We start from the raw sequence: 22,553 nt of genomic DNA on the forward strand, positions 1-22,553 counted from the left end.
CGTTGTTTGAAGAAAACAGTCTGACTGGTGTTTTCCACATGTAGGCTCCCTGGAAGCTATTCAGAAAGATACGAAAAATTGCTCTAAAATAACCAATCATAATTTGATTTATCGGCTGCCAGGAGCAGGGGGCAAGGAAGGTCACTGTGGGTGCGAAAAAAAAAGGAAACACTAAGGAATGAAGCTGATATGTGAAACTGATATGGGAACAGAGGAAAGCCAGATGTTTGATATAATGCGTTTTTTGTGAATCAGTTTGTGACCCCTTTACCTAATTGATGCAGCTTGCTTGTATGCACATGTTGTATTGCCTTGGCTAATATAAACATACCTTATTTGCATGAAACTCAAATTAACCCTAATGTCAGTTTTAAATTGCTAGCAAGACAGCCTTCCTCATAACTTTATCCTGTTGTTTTATTATTTAGATTTTTTTTTGTCTCGGCATTTGGATTTAGCTGTTTGTTCCTCTTGAGCAAAGCTTACAGTCATCACAGTCATTACTATTTGATCAACTCAGTCAAAACAGAAACAGGGTATTTTGCACCTGATTCTGATTTTCTCCAAACTGAACACATGCATGGCAGGCGAGCAAGGATGGAGTTTCAGAAAAACCTCTGAAAAACAAAATATAATGACACAATGTATGACCAAAGAAATCTGTAACTCATTTATGATGTCTCTCTCCTCTGCGCTGCTGAATAACACACTTGCTGGGTGACAAAGACAGGCAGTGTTTTTTCCTGTTATGCAGGAGATCAATGTTCTTTTCCAGACCACAAGTGAAGACTTTGTCCCAACTTGTTGTTTAATTGTTCTTGAACACAGATTTTTTTGTTACAGATTCTTTTGTCTGTGTCACGTTAGAGGTCATTTGATGTCAACTATGAGATATCTGAATTTATTGCTGGTCCTGGCATTTATTTCATTGCATTCTTACAGGGTATTTAAGGATTATCTATACCAGATTAGATATATGCTATATCATTAGAACATTAAACAGCTATCTGCTATGTAAAGATGCAGTGGAGCAATGGCAAACGAAGGCACCGCTCAGAGTGTGTTGTAATCCGAGCTTCTCTGTCCTTTGCTCTGGTCATCGGAATGGCAGCGCATGCATGTTAACGCATGTGAGTCTTTGCATTGTTCAGTGAGTGAACCCGTAGCATAGTCAAACTGAGCTGAAACAGCTGCCCAGACATACTGAGGTAAGCTACTGAGCTAACACAGTAGCACTACAGCTAAGAGAGGCTGTCAGGCAGCAGTTGGGTTCAGACCGAACAAGAGACTCGGCCGAGGAGCCTGTTGAGGGTTGAGGCACACATTTGTTGTGGTCTGAGATGCTGAAAAATTGAATAGAGAAGCTTTAATAGCTCTGCTCAACTGAAGCAAAAATCGTTTTGCTTAAAGAAAAATCATATTTTAAATGTAAACCTACTGCCAGACAACTTCACTGCTAACCTTCCCCTTCCACTCAGCTCGCATTCACGGCACTCACTCTCTCTCACTCGCTCAACCTCACACTCGCCACGCACACACACCACGCACAACCCTATTCTCTAAAGGAGCTATATGACTCTTCTAAGAGGGTGTCTGGTGGTCAGCGCTGTGGGACTCAAGTTATGGCGGGAAAAGAAGGGGAGACATGGCAGAGTGCGCAGGTTCAGGTGGAAAAAAAACAACTTAAAAATTTTTCCAAAAGACAAGGAAACGGTAAGAGGTTAGCCTACCGAGTGAGCAGTACGAAAAACATGCCAAATTTATGCGATCCCGTGAGACACTTTTAGACAGCACGCGCAAACTATGTGTGTGTGTTTGCATGAGTGCGTGTGTGTGTGAGCCATGAGAGTGAAAGAAACCCCTTTTAATATCCCAATAAGCTAATGGAAACTTAAATACATTTTTTGCATCACAATTAATCTGGAAATTATACACGTTTTTGAGGTTTTCATGTAAGTTTTTCAATGATTAAGACGTGTACCTGAACTTACGTAAATAAGGTGCGAGAATGCATAAAAAAGAATCATAATACAGCTTGTTTCTCAAAAAAATGATCTGCCCACGTAATTTAGAGGTAGAGTGAAATATAGTGTATTTCTGTGTGGGTGTGCTGTAAACCATATGACGCTTATGATTTGACATGCTCCTTCTGGCGGAAAATACATACATTGAAACAGTATAGTGTCTTTAAATGATAGCAGTGTTCTTATTGTTCATAAGTCTTGTGAAAAACAAAACCAACAATGGCTCGATCCTGCTAACAAGAGTGGTCTGCACTGCCGTAGCCCGACACAGCTCATTCCTCTGTGCCATAGAGCTCCATAGTTGTCCCAAAACTAATAAGCACACACCAATGTGCCTCAGTGTTGCACTGGATGAGATGTTCATTCATCACAGCTAACATAGTGTCCACTAATCCACGCCTGGAAATCATCCCAAAAAAATAAATTACTTAACACTGGTAAGTAATGTTTTCTAAAAAGTAACATACAGTTGTTAAAGGAACAAATGTGCTTGGTGCCACAGACACAGTGCCATGCTATTGGATAATAGAGAGGACGTGTTTCTGTTATTTAGCCACCCTCACTAATGTACAGTAAATGGACAAAATAATAGAAACATCAATTCAAAAGCACCTCAAATGGCTTCATCCAAAATGCCCATATTGTAGAACCAACACCTCTCTAAAAACTGTTCATGTGTAACAACTGCATCCTTCATTCAGTCTTTCTCCTACTCATTCACTTTCAGATACTCATTCACATTCCCTCTCTCTCTCTCTCTCTCTCACACACTCGCCACACACACGCCCGCACATGAACGGACACTAGCCCCCAGTTGTTATGCACGAGAGGTCTGGTGACTCAGTGGGAATCTAGCTCAGTGTTGCTGTCCCCCAGTGTGTTGTGACACAGCACATGAAAGCAATGATATAACCCCTTTCCCTGCAAACACACTCACAGACAGACACCTCCTATTTGTTCCTCTGCCAAAACCGTTTACATCTACTATTTAAAATTTTTACAACAGACTAAATTCTACCCCCATCGTCTATCATACATCTTTTTAGTTCCCCCAAGAGTTAAAAAAAACAGTTAAAACTTGCACTTGCACTTGTTTACTCTGTGATCTTGAGCCTGATGTTCATACAACTACTATGTTTTCTACAGATGGAGGAGATGTAACACACTGGTGAAAACATCTGCTCACCCCTCCTTAGCAAAAGATGCTTAAGTGACTTCTTTACAGCAGTTGCATAATTGTTTATTATTGTGTTTCCAAACATCAAACAACATGCCTCTCGAATCTGAAATGAATCAATGGTTCAATGTGAAAAATCGTAATTTTTGGAATGTACTAATACAATTTCTTCCAGATACAACAATTGGGCAATTTCTACTCTTTCCAAAGTGGCTCAAATGCTATTGTAGGAATTAAGTTATTTGCCATTATTAAAGTTTTCCCAATTCTTCCTACTTCTCTTTTTTTGTACTTCAGATTTTCATCCAGATAAGAACTGAATAACTGAAAAAAAGAGAGAAAAAAGGAGCAGTGTTGTGAAAAGCAACTGAACTCAACTGCTCATTTGCTTTTACTCCCCTTCCCAGCATATGGTTCTCTCGTCTTTTATTTTGGTAGAGATTTGTGTATTAAGGAGTTCTGGACGACTTGCTGTGTATTATTCCACCCCAGGAGCTTTGAAGGTGCAAGGACTGGCTGCACGTAAGGTCACCACAGGATCTCCCCTTAATTGTTGCAAGCTGTTGGCTTGATTTGGACAGGCAGGGAGGAGAGGAGGCAAAGGGTATGGAGTATGCCTTTCTCAGGGTTGCCTGTGTAAGACTTGTTTTGTACCCCCCTCTCCCCCGTTAAGAAGGAATTCCTTTCTTGGATGCTGGAAGCTGTACGCAGAGGGCACCGATTATATAGTTATACGGCTTGGCCTCTCTAAAACAACTTTTTCTAAATGTGCCCGTAGGTTTTTCTGTCTGCGTTGGTGGTGGGGTCTCGTGTATGCGCTGAGATCCCTGCCAGTCCCTCACCCTTGTTTACAATTCTCAGTCCGGCTCGGTCAATATGTGAAATGCTATGTGTCACAATTGATGTTTCTGTCTTAGCTGATGGTCCGTGATATCCACCATAGCCACAGTTGACCTCTGTTCTTGGTCTCTGTTGGTGATTCACACAGAAAAAGCCCTTTCAAAGTCATATCACTAATGCCATTTTCTTCTTTGGGTCTGTTATCTCTATATAGCAGAACGTTCTAGCGGAAGCAATAGAATCATTTCTAAATCAGTGAAATTAGTTTATTGTTGATTTCTTTTGTGTAAAGCTGTGAAATAAGTGCAATAATGTACAACGAGTGGCGGTCTAACCCCTCAGGATGATTCAAGACCTGATTGCCGAAAGTGCACGCCTTTAACAGCTCTTTATTTTTCAAATGTCTGAAGGCAGCAATGACTTTCTTACCCATTGCCAAGGTTTTGCCAGGGCAGTTAACGGACGGGACTTTCTCTCTTTTTGTCAAGCCACTGCAATGCAATGCCTGTGGCAAATCATTAAATAAGCAGTGGCATGCCATAGCTTCCACTATTTCCAATTTTTTTGGGGTATATCTGTGTGAGAAGTGGTTGCCAAGGGTAGGGGGCCGCAAAATGCATCTAAGTGGAAAGAGAAGCAAGGATAATGTGTAGGGAGGAGCTGGACTTTTCTACACAGCTGAGCAAAGGTAGTTAAACACTCCCCACTGTTCCCCGCAGTTTTTTAGGGTTTTGGCTGTTTGCTGATGCCAAGTGCTTACAGTTATTTTGCCAAACTCAGTTTTTTGCCCTTAAGTTGCTCTCTCATTTAGACATCTGTTCAAGTTTTGAATATCCACCTAATATGTTCCCCTTAAGAAGACTATAGATTTTTTGTCTTAGGTCATGCTTGACACAGTAGTTTCGATATATTAAGACCAAGTGACAGAGCTGTCATGGAAGATTGTTTGGAATCGCGACACTGTAAGAGCATCACTTGTTTGACAGCTGACTGTTCTTGTGCCTCCATGTTTCCATTTGTCCATTGCATTGTTGTTGGTGGACAGAGATACATTTTAAATGAGTTTATATATATATCTCTATATATATATATATATATATATATATATATATATATATATATATATATATATATACACAGTTAAGCCCGAAATTATTCATACCCCTGGCAAGTTTTGACTTAAAGTTACTTTTATGCAACCAGCAAGTTTTTTCTTGATTGGAAATGGCACAGGCGTCTCCCAGAAGATTAGAAGACGATGTACAAGAAGCATCATTGTGGAAAAAAATATTTCTCAGCTTTTATTTACATTTGAACAAAAAGTGGCATGTCCAAAATTATTCATACCCTTCTCTATAATCAATAGAAAAGCCTTTATTGGCTATTGCAGCAATTAAACGCTTCCTATAATTGCTGACCAGCTTTTTGCATGTCTCACTGGTATTTTTGCCCATTCATCTTTAGCGATGAGCTCCACCTCTTTCAGGTTGGAGGGTCTCCTTGCCATCACCCTGATCTTTAGCTCCCTCCACAGATTCTCAATTGGATTCAAGTCAGGACTCTGGCTGGGCTAACCATTTCTTCACCACTTTTGCTGTGTGTTTTGGGTTGTTGTCGTGCTGAAATGTCCACTGGTGCCCAAGGCCAAGTTTCTCTGCAGACTGCTTGATGTTATTGTTGAGAATCTTGATGTATTGCTCTTTTTTCATGGTGCCATTTACTGTGATTAGGTTCCCTGGTCCATTGGCTGAAAACCCCCCCCAAAGCATTGGGTTTGACAGTGGGGATGGTGTTCTCAGAGTTGAAGGCTTCTCCTTTTTTACGCCAAATGAAGGACACATCATTGTGGCCAAACAATTCAATTTTTGTTTCATCTGACCATAAAACAGAAGACAAGAAGTCTTCTTCTTTGTCCAGATGAGCATTTGCAAAGGCCAAGCGGGCTTTTGTGTGCCTTATCTGGAGAAGTGGCGTCCTCCTTGGTCTGCGTCTGTGGAACCCAGCAGGAACTGTCTGCCTTGAGACGTTGCCACCAGCAGAGCCCAGATTCACCAGGATGGCCTTGGTGGTGATCCTGGGATTCTTTTTCACCTCTCTCACTATCCTCCTGGCCAGCACAGGTGTCACTTTTGGCTTTCGACCACGTCCTCTGAGATTTTCCACAGTGCGGAACGTCTTGTATTTTTTAATAATACTTTACACTGTGGCCACTGGAACTTGAAAACATTTAGATATGGCTTTATAGCCCTTTCCTGACTTGTGAGCAGCCACAATGCGCAGCCGCAGGTCCTCAGTGAGCTCCTTTGTCTTAGCCATGACTGTCCACAAACCAACTGCAGAGAGCTGCTGTTTTTCACCTGTTGAGTTGATTAAAACTGTTCCCGCTGCCGCTGTTCCCAATGAATCAGGGTAATTAGGATGCTTTAGAACAGCTTGGACTATTTGGAATGGTATAGAACTTTGGATTTTCCCATTGACTGTGACAGTTTGCAAAGGGTATGAATCCTTTTGGACTTGCCACTTTTTGTTCAAATGTAAATAAAAGCTGAGAAATTTTTTTTTTCCACAATGATGCCTCTTGTACATCGTCTTATTATCTTCTGGGAGACGCCTGTGTCATTTCCAATCAAGAAAAAACTTGCTGGTTGAATAAAAGTAACTTTAAGTCAAAATTTGCCAGGGGTATGAATAATTTCGGGCTTAACTGTATATATATATATATATATATATTTTTTTTTTTTTTTTTTTTGAAGAGTTACAAAAATATTACTGGTTATGATTCACTCCAATAACAACTCTGTGTGTGCTATGCATCCCTAGATCAACCAGTTCCCCTTTCCCTAGGCCTGTGCCCCTTACACACCTTCTCCCCTTTAAGCACAGGCTAACACGCACATACTGCACACACAGAAATGAGAGGAACTCTGTGTTATTTTGACCTGTTCCTGAGATGGAAGGATGGGGCTCTGACAAGGTCTGCGTTCTTCAGAAGGGCTTTCATGTTGCTGTTAGTGGGTGTCCTCCCCCTGCCCTCCTCCAGCCCTGGGACAAGGGGCAGCATGAGGCCCCCCAGGCCCACAAGGCCAGCCAGTCCCATTTCCCAGCCACCCTGCGAGAACCTCAAGTCAGGGCCAGATGTGGCAGCTGGCCCAGCCACCCTGGAGGTCAAGGTCAAAGGAAACCATGTCAAATTTGCCACCCACCATCATTTTCTAGATAGAGAGATAAACAGAAATGGCCTTGGAGGGGAAGTGAGGTGTAGAAGGGAAGTGGGAGGGGTAGTCGGAATGTGTGCTGCAAGAGAGAGAAGTAATAAAGCAAGGAGGAGACTCTAAAAGAGACAAGGTGAAAGTGTGAAACTTAGAGGTAGTGTAATTAAACTGAATAAGAGTCAGGTGGGAGCGAAGAGCCCCATGTTCTTGGCTTCAAAATGCCACAGAGGAAACACTGCTCATGCGGTTGACAGCTGTTTCTGAAGTGTGTCCGGCCCTGGGCTTGTAAAGTCGTCACATGCAGGCCTCATTTTCTCAGAAGAGTCTGGGCACTGCCCACCTGGCCCTCACATTAGGAACCCCCCCACCCCTCTCCACACACACACACACAAACAACTTATTTTATACCCCTTTTCAAAGGGGAGCCTGCGTCACTGCTCCTCAGTGATTAGCATGCTCCCCCATGTCATTGCAAAGACCCACTGTCTACGAATCACTGACTTTCACAAACTATTGGTGGTGTTTCCGGTTTGATATATTCGCCACCAACTATAACATTCTGACCCATAATTTAACACAGATATCCAAATTAAAATGTGACACTAATTTCATACATAGGTAGGTTTCATACACACATAGGTAAACTATAAGAAGGGCTCATTATTTTTATTTTTTGTTTAAAAAAATCGGACACAATACAAGTCTTTAGCACTTTAAACTTCCTTGTTGTTGAAAGGTGCTATACAAATAAACTCCCCTTTACCTTGATTTATTTTTTTACTTTTCTACCCACGGTTTTCTTTCATCATAACACAACAACCTTCAGGCACATGGGAACATTAATCAAAATCATTTTAAAGATACCTGCTCCTTTTTTTCTGTGAAAATCGGTAAAAACAAAAAGAATTATGCTCAGTGGCACGGCTCACTATGGGGTTTCCAATCATGTTTAGCATGAATTTGAATTTGGTTTAGGTTATGTTTAGTCCATCACTCAGAACGTGAACATGAATCAGCTTCAAAGTCCCAAACTTTAATGGACACTGTAATGAAACCATCTTTTAGTGGATGGGAAATTCTCATTTCTTTCTCATTCTTTGCAAATGTATTTAGTAATTACTTGACTTACCCTCCCAGACAGTATTAGATGATGCAATTTGTTTGATGGTATTACATTAGTAGCCGAGGTAATTATACAGCAGCTACTCCATATTCAGAAAATAGCGCCATGACCCTCGCCTGGAAACGACTCCTCCCATAGCAGCCAGACAGCTTTCACTAATAGCATTGAACAAATAGCCATCTTTGGCATTAGGCATACTGTCAACTAAGTATCTATGTTGGTTACAGTGGCCAGTATTGTTGTTCCATTTACATTGTATACAGAGAGCCATTGTAGAAAAAAGGCAATACCACTCAGCCTGAACGAGGAAAAGCGACACTGGCCGCAGGCCCCCACAGATTGATCTGATAAGCCACCAGGACGCAAATGCAGACATGCCCTTGGTCTGCTGCCTGCCTTCCATGACTTGGACCACATGTGTTCCTTGTTTGGCCTGGAGAAGGGGGACACAATTGTGTGCCCAAACAGCTGAAGCAGGCCCCCCCGAGAGACAAGCAGACAAGGCAGCAGCAGCTGGTGCTGGTGACGCATTGCCAACGTTATCTAGTGACGTCAAACGCCAGGGGCAATGGCCACTGATCTTCCGGTTCTATTTTCACCTACAGTATTTCACTTTGACATCAGCCTATCAGAGAAGCTGGGGTATCGATGTCTCTGATACTCTGAGACTGTGCTATCGTCTTCTGCGAAGACAGTTTGTCTTGAACAACAATTATATCAAAAGACTTCAAGTAGTCTTTTGATACTGCATGACAGTGTCACACGTGTCATACATGTATACTGCTTGTCACAGACACACATACAGACTTGTCACTTCTGATTGAATGGCAGGTGTCCTTTAATCTCTTGCTACTGCACACCTCTGACACAGTTTTTTTTTCCTTTCATGTCATTCTAAATTGATGCAACAATATTTAACTGTTATGGTAGCAACACTATTCAGGCTTCAGCAGTGAACAGTTCAGCTCTGAGCTTTGGTACACATTGTACACAGAGTTTGTGTACCCATAACAAAATGAGGCAAACGGCCTAATGAGAACCATGCAATTTAATTTCAAACCTGCTTGAGATTTGCAAGAATCTGGTCTTTATCAACCATGGTGAGAGAGAAAGAGAATGAGCTAGCTTGTGTATGTGTGTGTGTGGGTGCAACTGACAGAGAGATGGTGAAAGCTGGGTAATTTGCATGTCCACTGAAAACATTACATTAAAACAAATATTACACACCTCTTAGGATGTTATCGTTTAGTTGTCTGCTTGTTATCTACTTGCTACAGCGCTTTTTAAATGGTGGCACCATTACATCAAATGGAAAAATTGTTGATTTTACAAAACTGTCCTCCCAAGAAAAAACAATGATCGTGTGACAAAGGCCTTAAGCGGCCGTAGCAGCCTAATTCTGATGGGAGCTTCGGAAGAAGTCAAGTGACGCTGTTATAGAATGACAAAGACTGCAGAGAGAGGAAGTCGCGGTGTCTGGACGTGTGAACAGAACACTGGGTTTTAACAAGGGAGACAGCTGTTCATTACCCATTTACAACTGACAGCCAATGCTACTTTTTTAAATGGCCGCGATCTAACCTTAACCATATGGTTATTATTGCAACCACAAGAACAAAGGTCCCCTAACCTTAACAAGGTCATTTTAAACTAAACCACGATCTTTCCTTAACCCTAACAAGTTATTTTTGTGTTTAAACCTAACTAAACCTTAACCATATCAGTGTAAGATCAGAAAATGAGAAACAGAAAATGTGTCTTTCTTGGCATCAACCAACACCATATTTTTCATATATTTCCCTGAAATTCAGCATGACATATTTGGTGTTTTTGGAACATGGCATCTTGACTGGAATTTGAAATCATTGCTATGGATTTGAGCCAATGAGCCACTGGGTTGTAGAGTTACAGTATTAAACTTTATGAATGTGTATGTTTTTCTCTCCCACCCAGGTGATTCCATTCCCCATGTCCTGTGACGTACGGGATGAGTGCTCCTGTCGGGATCCCAATGCTATAGAGAACCGAAAGGATGAACATGTCCATTCCCTGGGGTGACCAACCTGAGCAGGGACCTCTGTTCAACGTCCCAGGACCCTTGCTCCAACACAACACAGCCAGAGTGGCCGAGGCAGACCCCTCCTTCATCCTCCTCTCGGCCTCCAATTTCCTGCACATGCTGCTTAACAGGCATACCTCTCCATCCATACTGCAACCCCAACCAGCTGAAATGCCTCCACCTCCACATCACAGAAAGATCTAGATTAGAGGCTGGGACTCATGAGACTCCACAGAAAACTTCATTTCTCAGCTAAAAGGAAAGTAACCCTGCAATATCATCATTAAACATATATAGCAAGGAGGAAAAAAAAAGAAATTACATGAAACAGACATTTTTTTGACAGAATAAGAAAACAAATGAACAAAAAAAAAAAAACCTAAACAAAAACATAACCAAGCCTAGGTAGCATGCCTTTTGTTCAGTTTTGTGCTGGCTTCAGTGTCTATGTTAGTGACCTTGCTCTACAATCACATGATTGAACCAAAGGTAAATCAAAATGTGGAAATGGGGGATTGTGTTGATTGTGTTGGCTCTGTATTTTGCAAATATGAAGGAAATCGAGACAAACGTTAAAAATAATCCTAAAACACTTTGAAGGCATGTTAAACACCTTTTTGGAGGGGCTAGAAGTTTGTGCTTATATCATTCCTGGTTTCAAAGTGGTCAGACATCCTGTATCTCTATGTCCTTTTCAGTGAAGTGTGTTTCTTCATAGGCACATCAGAGGCTTTAGAGGTTATTCCTAGCTTGGTGGGGAATGAGACAGCCATATTGTTAAGTTTCAAGCCACAGGTTCAACACAAAAGCCAAAATGAAATGCACAAACACACACACAAAGCATGTCAACTAAATTGTTGGCCAACCACAGACACAATTTCCTACGACAATTTTATACTTCAAAATCCTGAATGCATAATTAAAACATTTTTAGCATGGCTTCTGCTACTGTGTTTGCTGCTACTTGCCATCTTCACATCATAATATCTAATAGGGTTAGACAGCTTTGTCTGCCTTGCTGCTTACAGTACCTCTTTATAGCATTCATTCACGCTTGCATGTTAGTCCATAATACTTTCAGAGAATACATGTTGACAGCACCGCATATCAAATGCACTAAGAACTAAAAAAAAAAAAAAACCCCAGAACCTCACTTGTCGTTACCGTTGAACCTAACTGCTCAAAAAAATACTACAGACTTTGACCACGACTTTAAGAATGTCATCGATAACACCTCACTTAAGGTTGGGGTGATTTTAGTTTCAGTTTCAACTCCTCCCTCACGGCGCTTGATAACTTTGTTACATCAAGCACTGATTCAAAGTGTTTAAACTGGAAATAAAATGATCCCAGCCCTGTTCAGAATGTAGTAAATGCTTGTCAGGAGTCTGTGGTTTCTTTTGATCGCACAGTTCTGCATAGCACAGTCACACAAGAGTACAGAAATAAAAGGGCTCGGATATAGTCCGTGGCTCTAAGTGAGAATGAGTATAGGTGGAAGGAGACCACATCTGACACACACACACACACACACACACACACACACACACATTTACAAATGCATACACACATATCTCTCATTCTCTCCCCTCCCAGTAGTAGTTCAGTAGTCTCAGTTGTAGCTCTGCGGACAACAATGTTGTACATGAAAATGACATTTGGATGTATATGTCAACACAGCATTTGCAGTCACAATATGATCAAAGGTCCCTAAGATTCTCTGCTGGGTCTAGTGTTTTAAGTAATTAATTTAACCATTACGTTTGGCTCTGCAGTAAAAAGTGCACTTGGTTCTTCTGATCAGCACTTTTCAGTATTGTGAACTTGGGCGTCCGTCCCCACCAATTAACTTCTTTAGATTATATGGCTGCTACAAGAGCTTTTTATTTTGTTACTCTTCATTCCAGACACATATACACCAGTTTCTCTCATGCACATTTGATAATGAAGGCTGCTTGGCATATTGGTCCAAATTTTGCTGCTCTGACTTAGCTGCAACCATAGTCATGGTTACAATCAGCATGATTATGATTTTTGATTTCATTTGGGCCAATAGCACAGTCCCTCTGACTCATATTAGGCTGCTATAGCATTCCAGCTCATTCTTATAAATCATTGTACATAACCAGGTGTACAAGTGGCAATGTAAGACCAATTTCACGTCATTTTAAAACCAATGTTAGTGAAAAACTAAAACAATACCACAACATGCAGAGAAAGTGAGAAGGTATTATTTTCCACCAAATACAAAGAAAAAAAAATCAAAAAATATTATGTAAATATTACTATATGTTCTTGATGGACAGGAGCGTTGAAAAATGTTTTTTTTTTTTTTTTTTTTTTAGGTTTTTTTGTTTTCATTTTCATGTATTTCATTTTTACAAAATGTCATATTTAATCAGTGTTTGTATTATTGACCTCAGTTACTGCACTTTTTAGTTTCCATGTAAGAAGAAAAAGTATATCTTTCAAAAATGTTTAGAAGCTGCTATTGTCAGAATGGTGATCTGAAACAAACTGTATGATATACGATCGTTTGACTCCCTGTGTTGCTATTAGCTTTCCTGTCATTTGTTTTATTTGTATCTGGCCGTAGATACTCTTCTCCAACCTAAACTGACTTTGCATTTGATGTTATCAATGATGTAGGGAAGTATTGTCACTATGAACCATATATCCATCCATCCATCATCCATACAGGCCCCAAATCCCCCTTAAGATAGGGTAGACACCAAAATCTTATATTTTGAAATATATTGTCACATATTTAAGTTCTAGCTAGACTTCAAATTTGTTTTTCTCTTTTGCGTTGCCCTGATCTGTGTGTAATACATCATCTTAGGTTAAAGGTGTACATTTTGACAGAGAAACCAAGAGATGTCGAAGGGGAAGGAAAAGCTTAAATGAAGGAATTCCCATTAAAAGGGGACTTTTGAGAGACTTTTAACTTTTATGAAACATGAAACTTTGGAAAGGACGTTGTAAAGGCTACATGATCTTCAAAGATTGCATTTAACACTTTATATGAAAGAACACATAGCCCTGGTTAAAAAAAAAAAGAAAAGAAAAAAAAAAGACTTATATTATGTTGATGTTTTCAAATTATATGTAATATTAGTACTCCAGATACTGCTGCTTCACATAGAACTGTTACCAGTGGGGAGAGACTGGCCTGCAATCACTACGCTATACCAATGACATGCAGTACTGTGGTTCATCATCTGCCATTGAGGTCACTGGAAAGCAATTCTAGCCGTTTGAATGGATGAATCTGAAATCTGTCATTGGATGCTTCCCGTCAGAGTTAACATAACCCGTCATTGCTTCCACATACTTTGACCAACACAGAAATATCCTCCTCAACAATTACTTGTATCATCAGTCAATGTCTGGATGCCAAAACAACTGATCGATATTACTATCAAAAAGGCTACAGAATGTGACAGCATGTCAACTTGAAAAATTGCATTCTTAATATTGGAGAAGGTACCCATAAGCCATAGCGAACAAAGATATTCATGGAAGGAAGTATAAGATTACGCATTGGATGAGGACATCACCTCTCTACTGTAGTCATCACAGGATCCCTTGCTGTACCTCATGCCTGTAATGTTTGCTGCTTCAATATTTTTGGTATTTTAGTGACATTTTTGCGTCTCATAACAATGATGTAAATAGTAGAACTATTTATTGAGAGTGTTATACTTTTTTAAGTTATATTTAATGTCCATGTAAGTTATTTTTTACATTGTTCTTATAAACAAAAACATTATCGGTTGTGAGCCAAAGCTGTCATTTCGTCTCTGTCGTCATACTCGGCTGTGATCGTTGCTCTCGAGCACTGATCACACATACAGTACACTTCAGGCTCACAACCACCCAAGAACTTGTCTCATTGGTCATTAAGTTTAGACGGACACTGCTTGCATCCAATGAGGATTCACCACATGTTCAAATGTTACTGAGTGCAGTGTATCGTTTTTTTTTTCCTTTAAACAAGAATGTAAAGTTTATTTTTTTTCTTTGTTTGCTTATTTTTTAAATGCACACATTAGCCATACATACAAGGAGTTGTGAAAAGAGAACCAAGTATATAATGGTTAAGTACATCAATCCATAATATAGCAAATAATGTTTTGAGATACCAGTGTAAGGCACACAAAATATATGTACACAGCCAGCTGAGGGCAGGAGAAAATGGGCAAGTGGCAAAGTGAGGGATCAGAAATGAAGGAGAAGAAGGACTGGAGGTCAGAAGGCAGCTGATGGTGCCCCAGATAGAGTGTAGTGTTCTTGGATGGGGGGAAAAGTAGAAGGTGGGCAGGGAGAGAGGTAGGGATGGGTGGGCTGCTTTTCCTGGCCTGTCTAGCTATTTGTCCAGGTGTGAAAATGTGTACTCACTGAGGCTGCCCCTGGGCCAGGGGTGGCCGGCGCTGACTGGCAACAAGCCGAGGCCAATGAGTCAGAGTTTCTCCTGGGGGTGGCAGCCATCCCTCTCTGGGACTCCCACCACCCCCTCCCTCACCCCTCCTACCTCCACCTCCCCACTCCTCGACACACTGCCTCATCTGTCACTGTCAGGTATGCCTGCGCAGGGCTGCCAGGGTCAAGCTGGCCCTGTGAAAATGAGAGAGGATGTTTGCCCAGCTTACAGAGCCTTTTGAAGTTAGGCTGAGTGAACACAGTTCTCCTAACCTAGAGCCTATGCTTATCATATAATATGATTTGTATAGCAGTCTTTTTGACAGGCTTTGATACCTCTCCACATTTTCCACAGTCACTCCTTTGTTTCTAATTTAACACCTGGTCGTTGTATTGCTTGTCTAAAAATGGCAGAAACTTTGTAGTGTCTAACTCATTACAAAGTGATGGGGAGTGTAAGAAAGAGTGTCTGAAGCCCTAATGTTTTTTGCTGAGATCATTGTGGAGAAAAATACTGATGTGCCATCTTGTTGTAAGACATTTTCTTTGTGTATTGTAACACATGAAGTACCTCTCACAGGCCTCTGGTTATAGAATGATCCACTTATGTCTGTTTCCTAATCCCTCAATAAATAAAAAAGGTGAATTGTCCTTTTTTTCTAAGTGGGAAGTACAAAAAAAGTGTATTTACATATTATATGGATATCTAGTGGTATTACTGCGATGTTTCGTACCCGATTGCTCAACAAATATATTTTAAGATGTAAATAATAATATTATATGATGATTGTATTTGCAAACCATGTACTAACTGTTTGGGAGTAGCTCTTGGATTGATTTTTATCATAACTATTATACAAAGAGATGAACCGTGAATATGTTGTGCATTGTGTCAAAGTATCACCTGCAAGACAGAAAAAAGAAGAAAAAAAAAGACCTGTGATGCTTTACCACACCACTCGCTGTCAGCATTTATTTGTTCATAATGGCTTAGTACAAGCACTGTTGTCAGTTGTCTAAACCATGAATTTATCCATTCAGTCATAAATTATTTATTTGTTGTCAAGATGAATAAAATCATAATGGTCATTTCTGGGTCTTAGGAGTCTGTTGAAATCGATCCTTATAATCAAACTTGACTGATCTTTGTTACGCGTCGAGAAGTTCATTTCAAATTTCTCTGGCACCAACCAACAGCTTTCATTTTTCCTCACTCCATACTGTATATTGTTGAGTCTTATCCCTATGCCTTTGTGTTTGCTGAGAATTTCACCAACACTGTAAAGGTAGCCATCAGACTCAGTAGTCCCTCCCTCCCTCTGATGGCCTCCTCTCTCTTCAGTTCTTACACATTATGCACTTTTTCAGGCACATATACAACAGATTGGACTTTTATGTTTCAGTTGATATTTCTCTCTGTTTTCACAGTTGCAATTATATATATTTTTGGTGCTCTGGTACATGGCAAAACATGTCTGATGTGTACTATATTTTCATAAGGAAGAGTCATAAAGATGAGTATCATGTTCATTTTGCTGTCATTTATTGTGTAGAAATAAAACACTGGTTAAAGTGAACATAAGCGGGATGAGTGTGGTCAGTTCTTTGAAAGTGAGATTCTTCTTTGTTTTTTGTCCCATCTTTGCTGAAGACATCGTGCAAAAGTGTGTCCAGGTTCAATTTGGATTTGCTTTATATTGTATTTTTAACTCGTGTCCCTCTAAAAAGTATTTTCTGGGGAAGTCATTGAGGCACCAAAAACCCACAGTGATTCATTCTTTTCAAAACAAAAAAGTGAGGTGGTTATAAAAGAGGAACTCGTTCTTTAAGCCTTCATTGATACATTGGCATCGAAATGTGAGTGCTGTTCCTGGCACACCAATGACGTTAATGGCCTAATTTGTGAGAATGAACATCAAGCTACTGATTTTTAAAGTGCAGTTAATGTTGCATGACTGGAAAGTAACTGGATCTAAGCTTAAAGGAATAGTTTGTTGAGGGAGATGGAAAAAGAAAATGCTTTCCAGCAGCTCACATGCAGAGAGGCATAGCCACCTTCAGTTAATGATATAAATTAGAGTAATTCATAGGGGATAGCTGTCTGTTAGTTCAGTGACTGATTTCCCCCCTTTCCAGCTCAATGTAAATATTTTTCAGCTGGAACATGTGCTAAATTGGGTAAAACTTGGGAAATAACAGCATTGCACTGCATCCGACAATTGCTAAGTTAAAATCTGAATATGGTTACTTTCATCAGAGTCTCATTTAGCCATTTTTCCAACTGATTCTGATCCAAATATTATTGTGATATTGTGCAACTTCAGTGTGGTGGTTTGCATCCCAGATGCCTGTCTCCACTGAGGCCTGTGTCAGATCAAGCAGAACACATGAGTCATGTGCACTACATCAGCTGATCAAAACCATGTCAGATTAAGTTTGACCTCTTAGCAAATCAGAAGTATTCCATTATTCTCTATTCAGCTACATGTAGGTGTTGATGGCTTGGGCTGCTCACACCTCCTACCTTCACTCAAACCCAATATTGTCTGATGAAACAATGTAAACTCAAACTATTAAACTTAAACTCAAATACTCTTAACACAGTAATACACACTGCAATGAGATATAGCCATGTGCAATCATTTGAATGTGCATGACTTGTCACAGTGACAACACATTTCAGTGCTAAACATTAGCACTAACACGTTAATGCTAGGCAGGTAATGTGTACCATGTTCACCATTTTAGTTTAGCATGTTCAAACATTGTCTGATTAGCATTAAACAAAATGTGCAGTTGAAGCAAATGGGAATGACACTAGTTTTTCATGTATGTGGTCATGAACCATAGTTTAGGATAAAATAAAATTTTGACATGGCGATCCCATTCTTTGGTTTTTTTGATATGACGAGCCATCAAGGTTAAACAAGGACGTGTGGTTGGATCAGTACCAAAGTATCAAATGAGCTATGCTATGGTGATTATTCATCCGTAAAGATGTACAATGGCAGTGTTGGAAAGACATGTCTGAGTCACTGTTTGGCTTTTTGGGCTCCATCGGATTGCATCACAAAGCAGAAATTGTAACTAAAAGGTACAAAGTAACTAAGTAAATCTTGTTTAATTCAAATTAATCAGTCCAATGGAGCACCACCCAGGTAGCAAAACAACACTTACACTGATTATAACCCATTATGCCCAGGGTGGCTGCGACTGAGGCTGAGTTGATTTTGATATATAGAAACAATGTTACACTAATTAACAACACCAAAACAGACCTTTTGATGTAATTTTCTTAATTTATATATTGAACCATGTATATTTAATGTATAAGGTTAAAAAACTTAATAAAATTAGTTGACTCATAAACATTTCCAATAAGTAAATGTCAGTAGGTTCAGTTAAAATTGACCTAATATTTAACGTTAATTTGGCTAACCATTTGGTTCAAATGTTTGCTATAAAAAACATTTACCTACCAGTGCATTACTAAAACAAACTGAATTACATGCATTTGGGGTTTTTGGTTTGTTTTTTTCAAATCTAAACTGATAAGCCAATTATTTGCTTACTCTTGGAAAGATCACCTTCAAATATTACAACCATTACAATCAATAGAGCAATCTTCAAGGACAACAAATGCAGCTTTGAATTGATCTAGCATTTTCCTTAATTAAAAGATTATAACTCACCTCCTTCTCCTCAGGATGGTATGGTGAAAAGATGATCAGATGAATTAAGGAGTCTTACATCTTGAGGAAAGCAGCTGCTCTAGAGTCTGGTTGTATGACAGCAGATACTTCTGTATCTCTTGCCAGATGGCAGCAGGGTGAACAGGCTGTTTCTGGGGTGGGTTTGGTCTTTTTCTAATCCTTAGGGATCCTTTTTTGTAATCCTTTTAATTCTGTGGATTCTGCACAGGCACCTCACCTCACCAATATCACTGATGTTCTGCAGATGATGTTCTGGGCTGTTGTAGAGTCCTCCTGTCTTGGACTGTGCACATCCCATACCAATTTCTGAAGTTTCAGGTCAGGATGCTTACTATTTGTTTTTTTTTTCATGGGTGTGTGTCTTCATCTCCTTTTTTCAAAAATAAATAATCAGCTCCTTAGTTTCCTCCCAACATAAATTCTCATTGTTGTTTGTAATCTGGCTGATGTCGTACGCAAACTTCACCATACAGTCCTCTTCACGTTGTTGATTGCAGTCATGTGTACAGCATAAACTGGAGGGGGCTGAGCACACAGCACTGGGATAAGATGAGATAGCCAATCCGGACTTTGTGGGGGTCCGTTTGTGAGTCCACAAGTCCAGTGTCTAATTGCAAAATGTAGTACTCAAGCGCATCACTTCTATGGGGGCGATTGTGTTTAATGCCAAGCGGAAATCAACAGACAGCATTCTGATGTAGGTGTTGTTATTTGTTCTGAAGGTGAGTGAAGACTAAGTGGAGGGCAGTGAGGATGACTTCCTCTGTGGATCTGTTGGCTCAGAAGACAAACTGGCGAGGGTCCAGCTCATCTGGTAATGTGGCATCACACATGATGGGGGCACACCTGCTTTTGTAGCCTGTGGTGTTCTTGGTCGCCTGCCACATATCTTTGGTGTTGTTGGTGTTGAGGTCTCTCTCGATGTCTCCACTTTGCCTCCTTGATTCCAGCTTTCAGTCTCCCTCACATGATGTTGTATGGCTCCTTATCTCATAACCAAAAGGCAGCTTTTTGAGTTTTCTGGTTGGGCAATGATTTTTTTTGTCTTTGTGATCACCACATCAACACATTTGTTGATTTGTGTGATGTCACTGCTGATGTATATTCCTCTAGATTGATGTGTGTGGCTCTCCTAGGTGGCGACATCTCTGAACACGAGCCAGTCTGTGCACTCAAAACTGTCTAGTAGACCTGCTGTAGCTTTATCATTCATGTCCTTTAACTGTTTTTCCACTTTTAACTGTTTTACTGATGGTTCAACCCGTTTCATCAGCTGGGATTAAGTGGGTAGAGGAAGCTGGGAAATGTGGTCTGAATGTCCAAAGTAGGGTCGAGAGAGGGCTTTGTAGTTTGTGTGGTCCAGGGTATTTTTTTCCCCTGGCAGGGGTGTGTACATGCACGTAAATTGTAGGTAAAGAAGTTCAGAGGTTTGTTTTATTTTAAGTCAACAGCTCCGATGAAAATGGGCTACCATCCATTTGCTTTATCATGTGACTGCTGATGAGATTCGTCTGGTTCCCAAGCTAATAAAAATGTAGATTCTTCAACCTTTCAATGTTGTTGTCCGGGCAGGAAAATAACTATCAGGTGGGAAATAACAAATCTTCATTAAAATTGGGAGAGCGTGACGGAAAATCAATTGTATATGTCTCTTTTGCCTTATGCTGCTGTTTTTAAACTTAAATTATTCCATTATAGTTATGAAAGAAAAGTCTTCAGATTTTATATACATTTTTAATATTTCACATTCTTCAGAAAAAGACAATCAAAGCCACATAATAATACATATGTCTTTTTTTTTACAATTTAAAATTTACAATATAATAATTTATTATTAGAATTCATATAACATGAGATGAAATTATTGAAAAAAAGGCATTGTTTATCTTCATTAAAACAATATCCATGGCTTTGGAGATATGACACTGGACTGAAAAATAAGGAGGATTAAAAGGACCACAGGTGATCCCTAAAATCAGAGATTCTTCAAAATTCAGTGGACAGTATGTTTACAACAGAAGCAGTTTGGGTACCTGAAAATGTGCCTTAAAATTATTATTCTATTATCCTGCCATATTTTCTATGAGCACACATAAATATGAACAAATATTCAATTCTCTTGTGAGGGAGGAACTTTTCAAAGGTCAGCATATTTAGTCATAGGTCTGATTTTCAATCAGTCACTGTGATGTCATGTCTAATACTGCTTCTCTTATTTTGAGACATATATTTTCAATTAGCAGAACTTGTCTGACACTTCTGCCATGATGACAAGCTCCATTCCACTGACAAGTTGTAACCCATCATTACCCTGAAATCCCACCGGGCACGTCCGCGGCGTGTTCCGGCTGCGGTCTGGTCTTCTGCTCGGCTTCAAATCCCACCAGGAGCATTTCAGAAGCAGAGCGTTTTGCCTCTTGAATAGTTGACTCACATTTTGTTGTTGTGGTCATTTTCCTGTGATATTCGTGCTTCCAACATGAGCAAACAGGCTAAGTTTCTTATATTGTGTAGTTTAAATGTGTTTCTTGCTTTACCGCTGTAGTCTACAGACAGCAGGCTAAAGTGAAGGTCAAAGTGTTTCTCCACATCCAAGACGAACCTCTTGTCGTCCATGTTAAAAAACCCTCTGACTGGTTGATGTTTGGCCTGGTGCTAATGATTATAAAATTATACTGATGTGGTGGTGGAATATACGATTGAAAGTCTGCATGGGATGTTTTATTTTGAAAACTGGCTCGATTGTTTTTACCTGACTTCCTGCATGCCTCATTTTCTCTGTTCTGGTTGATGCAGTCGGCGCTTCTGGTGGGATTTAAAGCATTAACTGGAGTGGGCGCGATCAGCTCTGACAGACATGTTGCAGTCAAAATGCAGCACAGATCCCCCCCCAGGAGCTCCCTGTGGGCTTTAGCCTTTAGATTACAAGCATATTAGTTTTGCAGAAATCAGTACATCTAGCTATAGCATGTGATTTCTTTAATTTCAGCATCAAATACTCTAGTTGTGTTGAGTCATAAAAAAAAAAATGAAAAAAAATGATGTAAAGCATTTACTTTAAAAGACTTAAGTGTGGCAAAAGCATTGCATTTTTTTCATTTTGGGTGCGTAATCCACTGAGTTCAGGCCCTTTTCTAGTCTGAGAAATAAATATCCTTGAAATAAGTTAATTTTCCATAGTTTTTATTTTGGGCACTGTCGTATTAAAACAGAGATGATGACAAAAGGAATCCTAGATTTCAGCAGTGAAATCAGCTCTGAGTTGAAAGTGTATGAATGAATATGATGTTTGACTGCCACTCATCTCTCTCTTTGCATAATTTCAACAGGCTGTTTGTCAATCCTGTTACCACACAAAGCCTTGCTATTTCAATTGAATCTATCAAATGTAATACAAGACTAACTACTTGGTTTCTCACTTACTGATTTTAAATTCATGAAGCAAAGTTTGACTTTTCTAATTAATATAAACTCAAACAAAAAAGTGATTTTCCAATGGCTTTAACACATTTCAGTTTCTCCTTTCAAATGAAGGTAGTAAAGGCAAATAAGTTATGCTATTGATTTTTTCTTTTTTTTTTCTCTTTTTTAAGTTGTTCCAGGTAAGCTCAAAGCACCGAAAAGGAACTACAATATTACATTCAAAGTATTTCAGCCAACCAGTTTTCTCTTGGCTTTATGATATTTTACATGTTCACACTGCAGTTTCCCATTGATATGTGCAATCACTGGCATTTTGCAGTTGAGAAATATGCTCGCTCCAGTTTTTTTGATTTTTGTTAATCTTCCATCTCATAATAAAAGTAGGCCACACAAAAATATGTTTTTCGGTAGCTTTAGCTCAATGTCCAGTGAAATCTGAGGTTTTTTAGGCTCTCATGGTTTTCAAAATGCACCGGTCACTTGAGAGACACCTGCTGCAGAGTGGGAGTCATTTTGCAGGAAAGAAAAAAAAGGGCACCACTTGACTCCAAACACCTGTC

At 39.8% G+C, this 22,553-nt stretch overlaps 1 protein-coding gene across 1 annotated transcript in view; it reads left to right on the plus strand.

Annotated features, from left to right (window-relative positions):
• pappaa (pregnancy-associated plasma protein A, pappalysin 1a) overlaps nucleotides 1-10,434 on the plus strand; it is an 83,702-nt gene extending 73,268 nt beyond the window's left edge. The window contains exon 22 of the mRNA XM_070850805.1: nucleotides 10,330-10,434. Coding sequence (XP_070706906.1) covers nucleotides 10,330-10,434 — 105 coding nt within the window. The remainder of the gene's footprint in view (nucleotides 1-10,329) is intronic.
• The last annotated feature ends 12,119 nt before the right edge of the window (nucleotides 10,435-22,553 follow it).

The sequence above is a fragment of the Pempheris klunzingeri genome, chromosome 19, assembly GCF_042242105.1.
Source record: "Pempheris klunzingeri isolate RE-2024b chromosome 19, fPemKlu1.hap1, whole genome shotgun sequence".
In the NCBI taxonomy this organism is placed as follows: Eukaryota; Metazoa; Chordata; class Actinopteri; order Acropomatiformes; family Pempheridae; genus Pempheris; species Pempheris klunzingeri.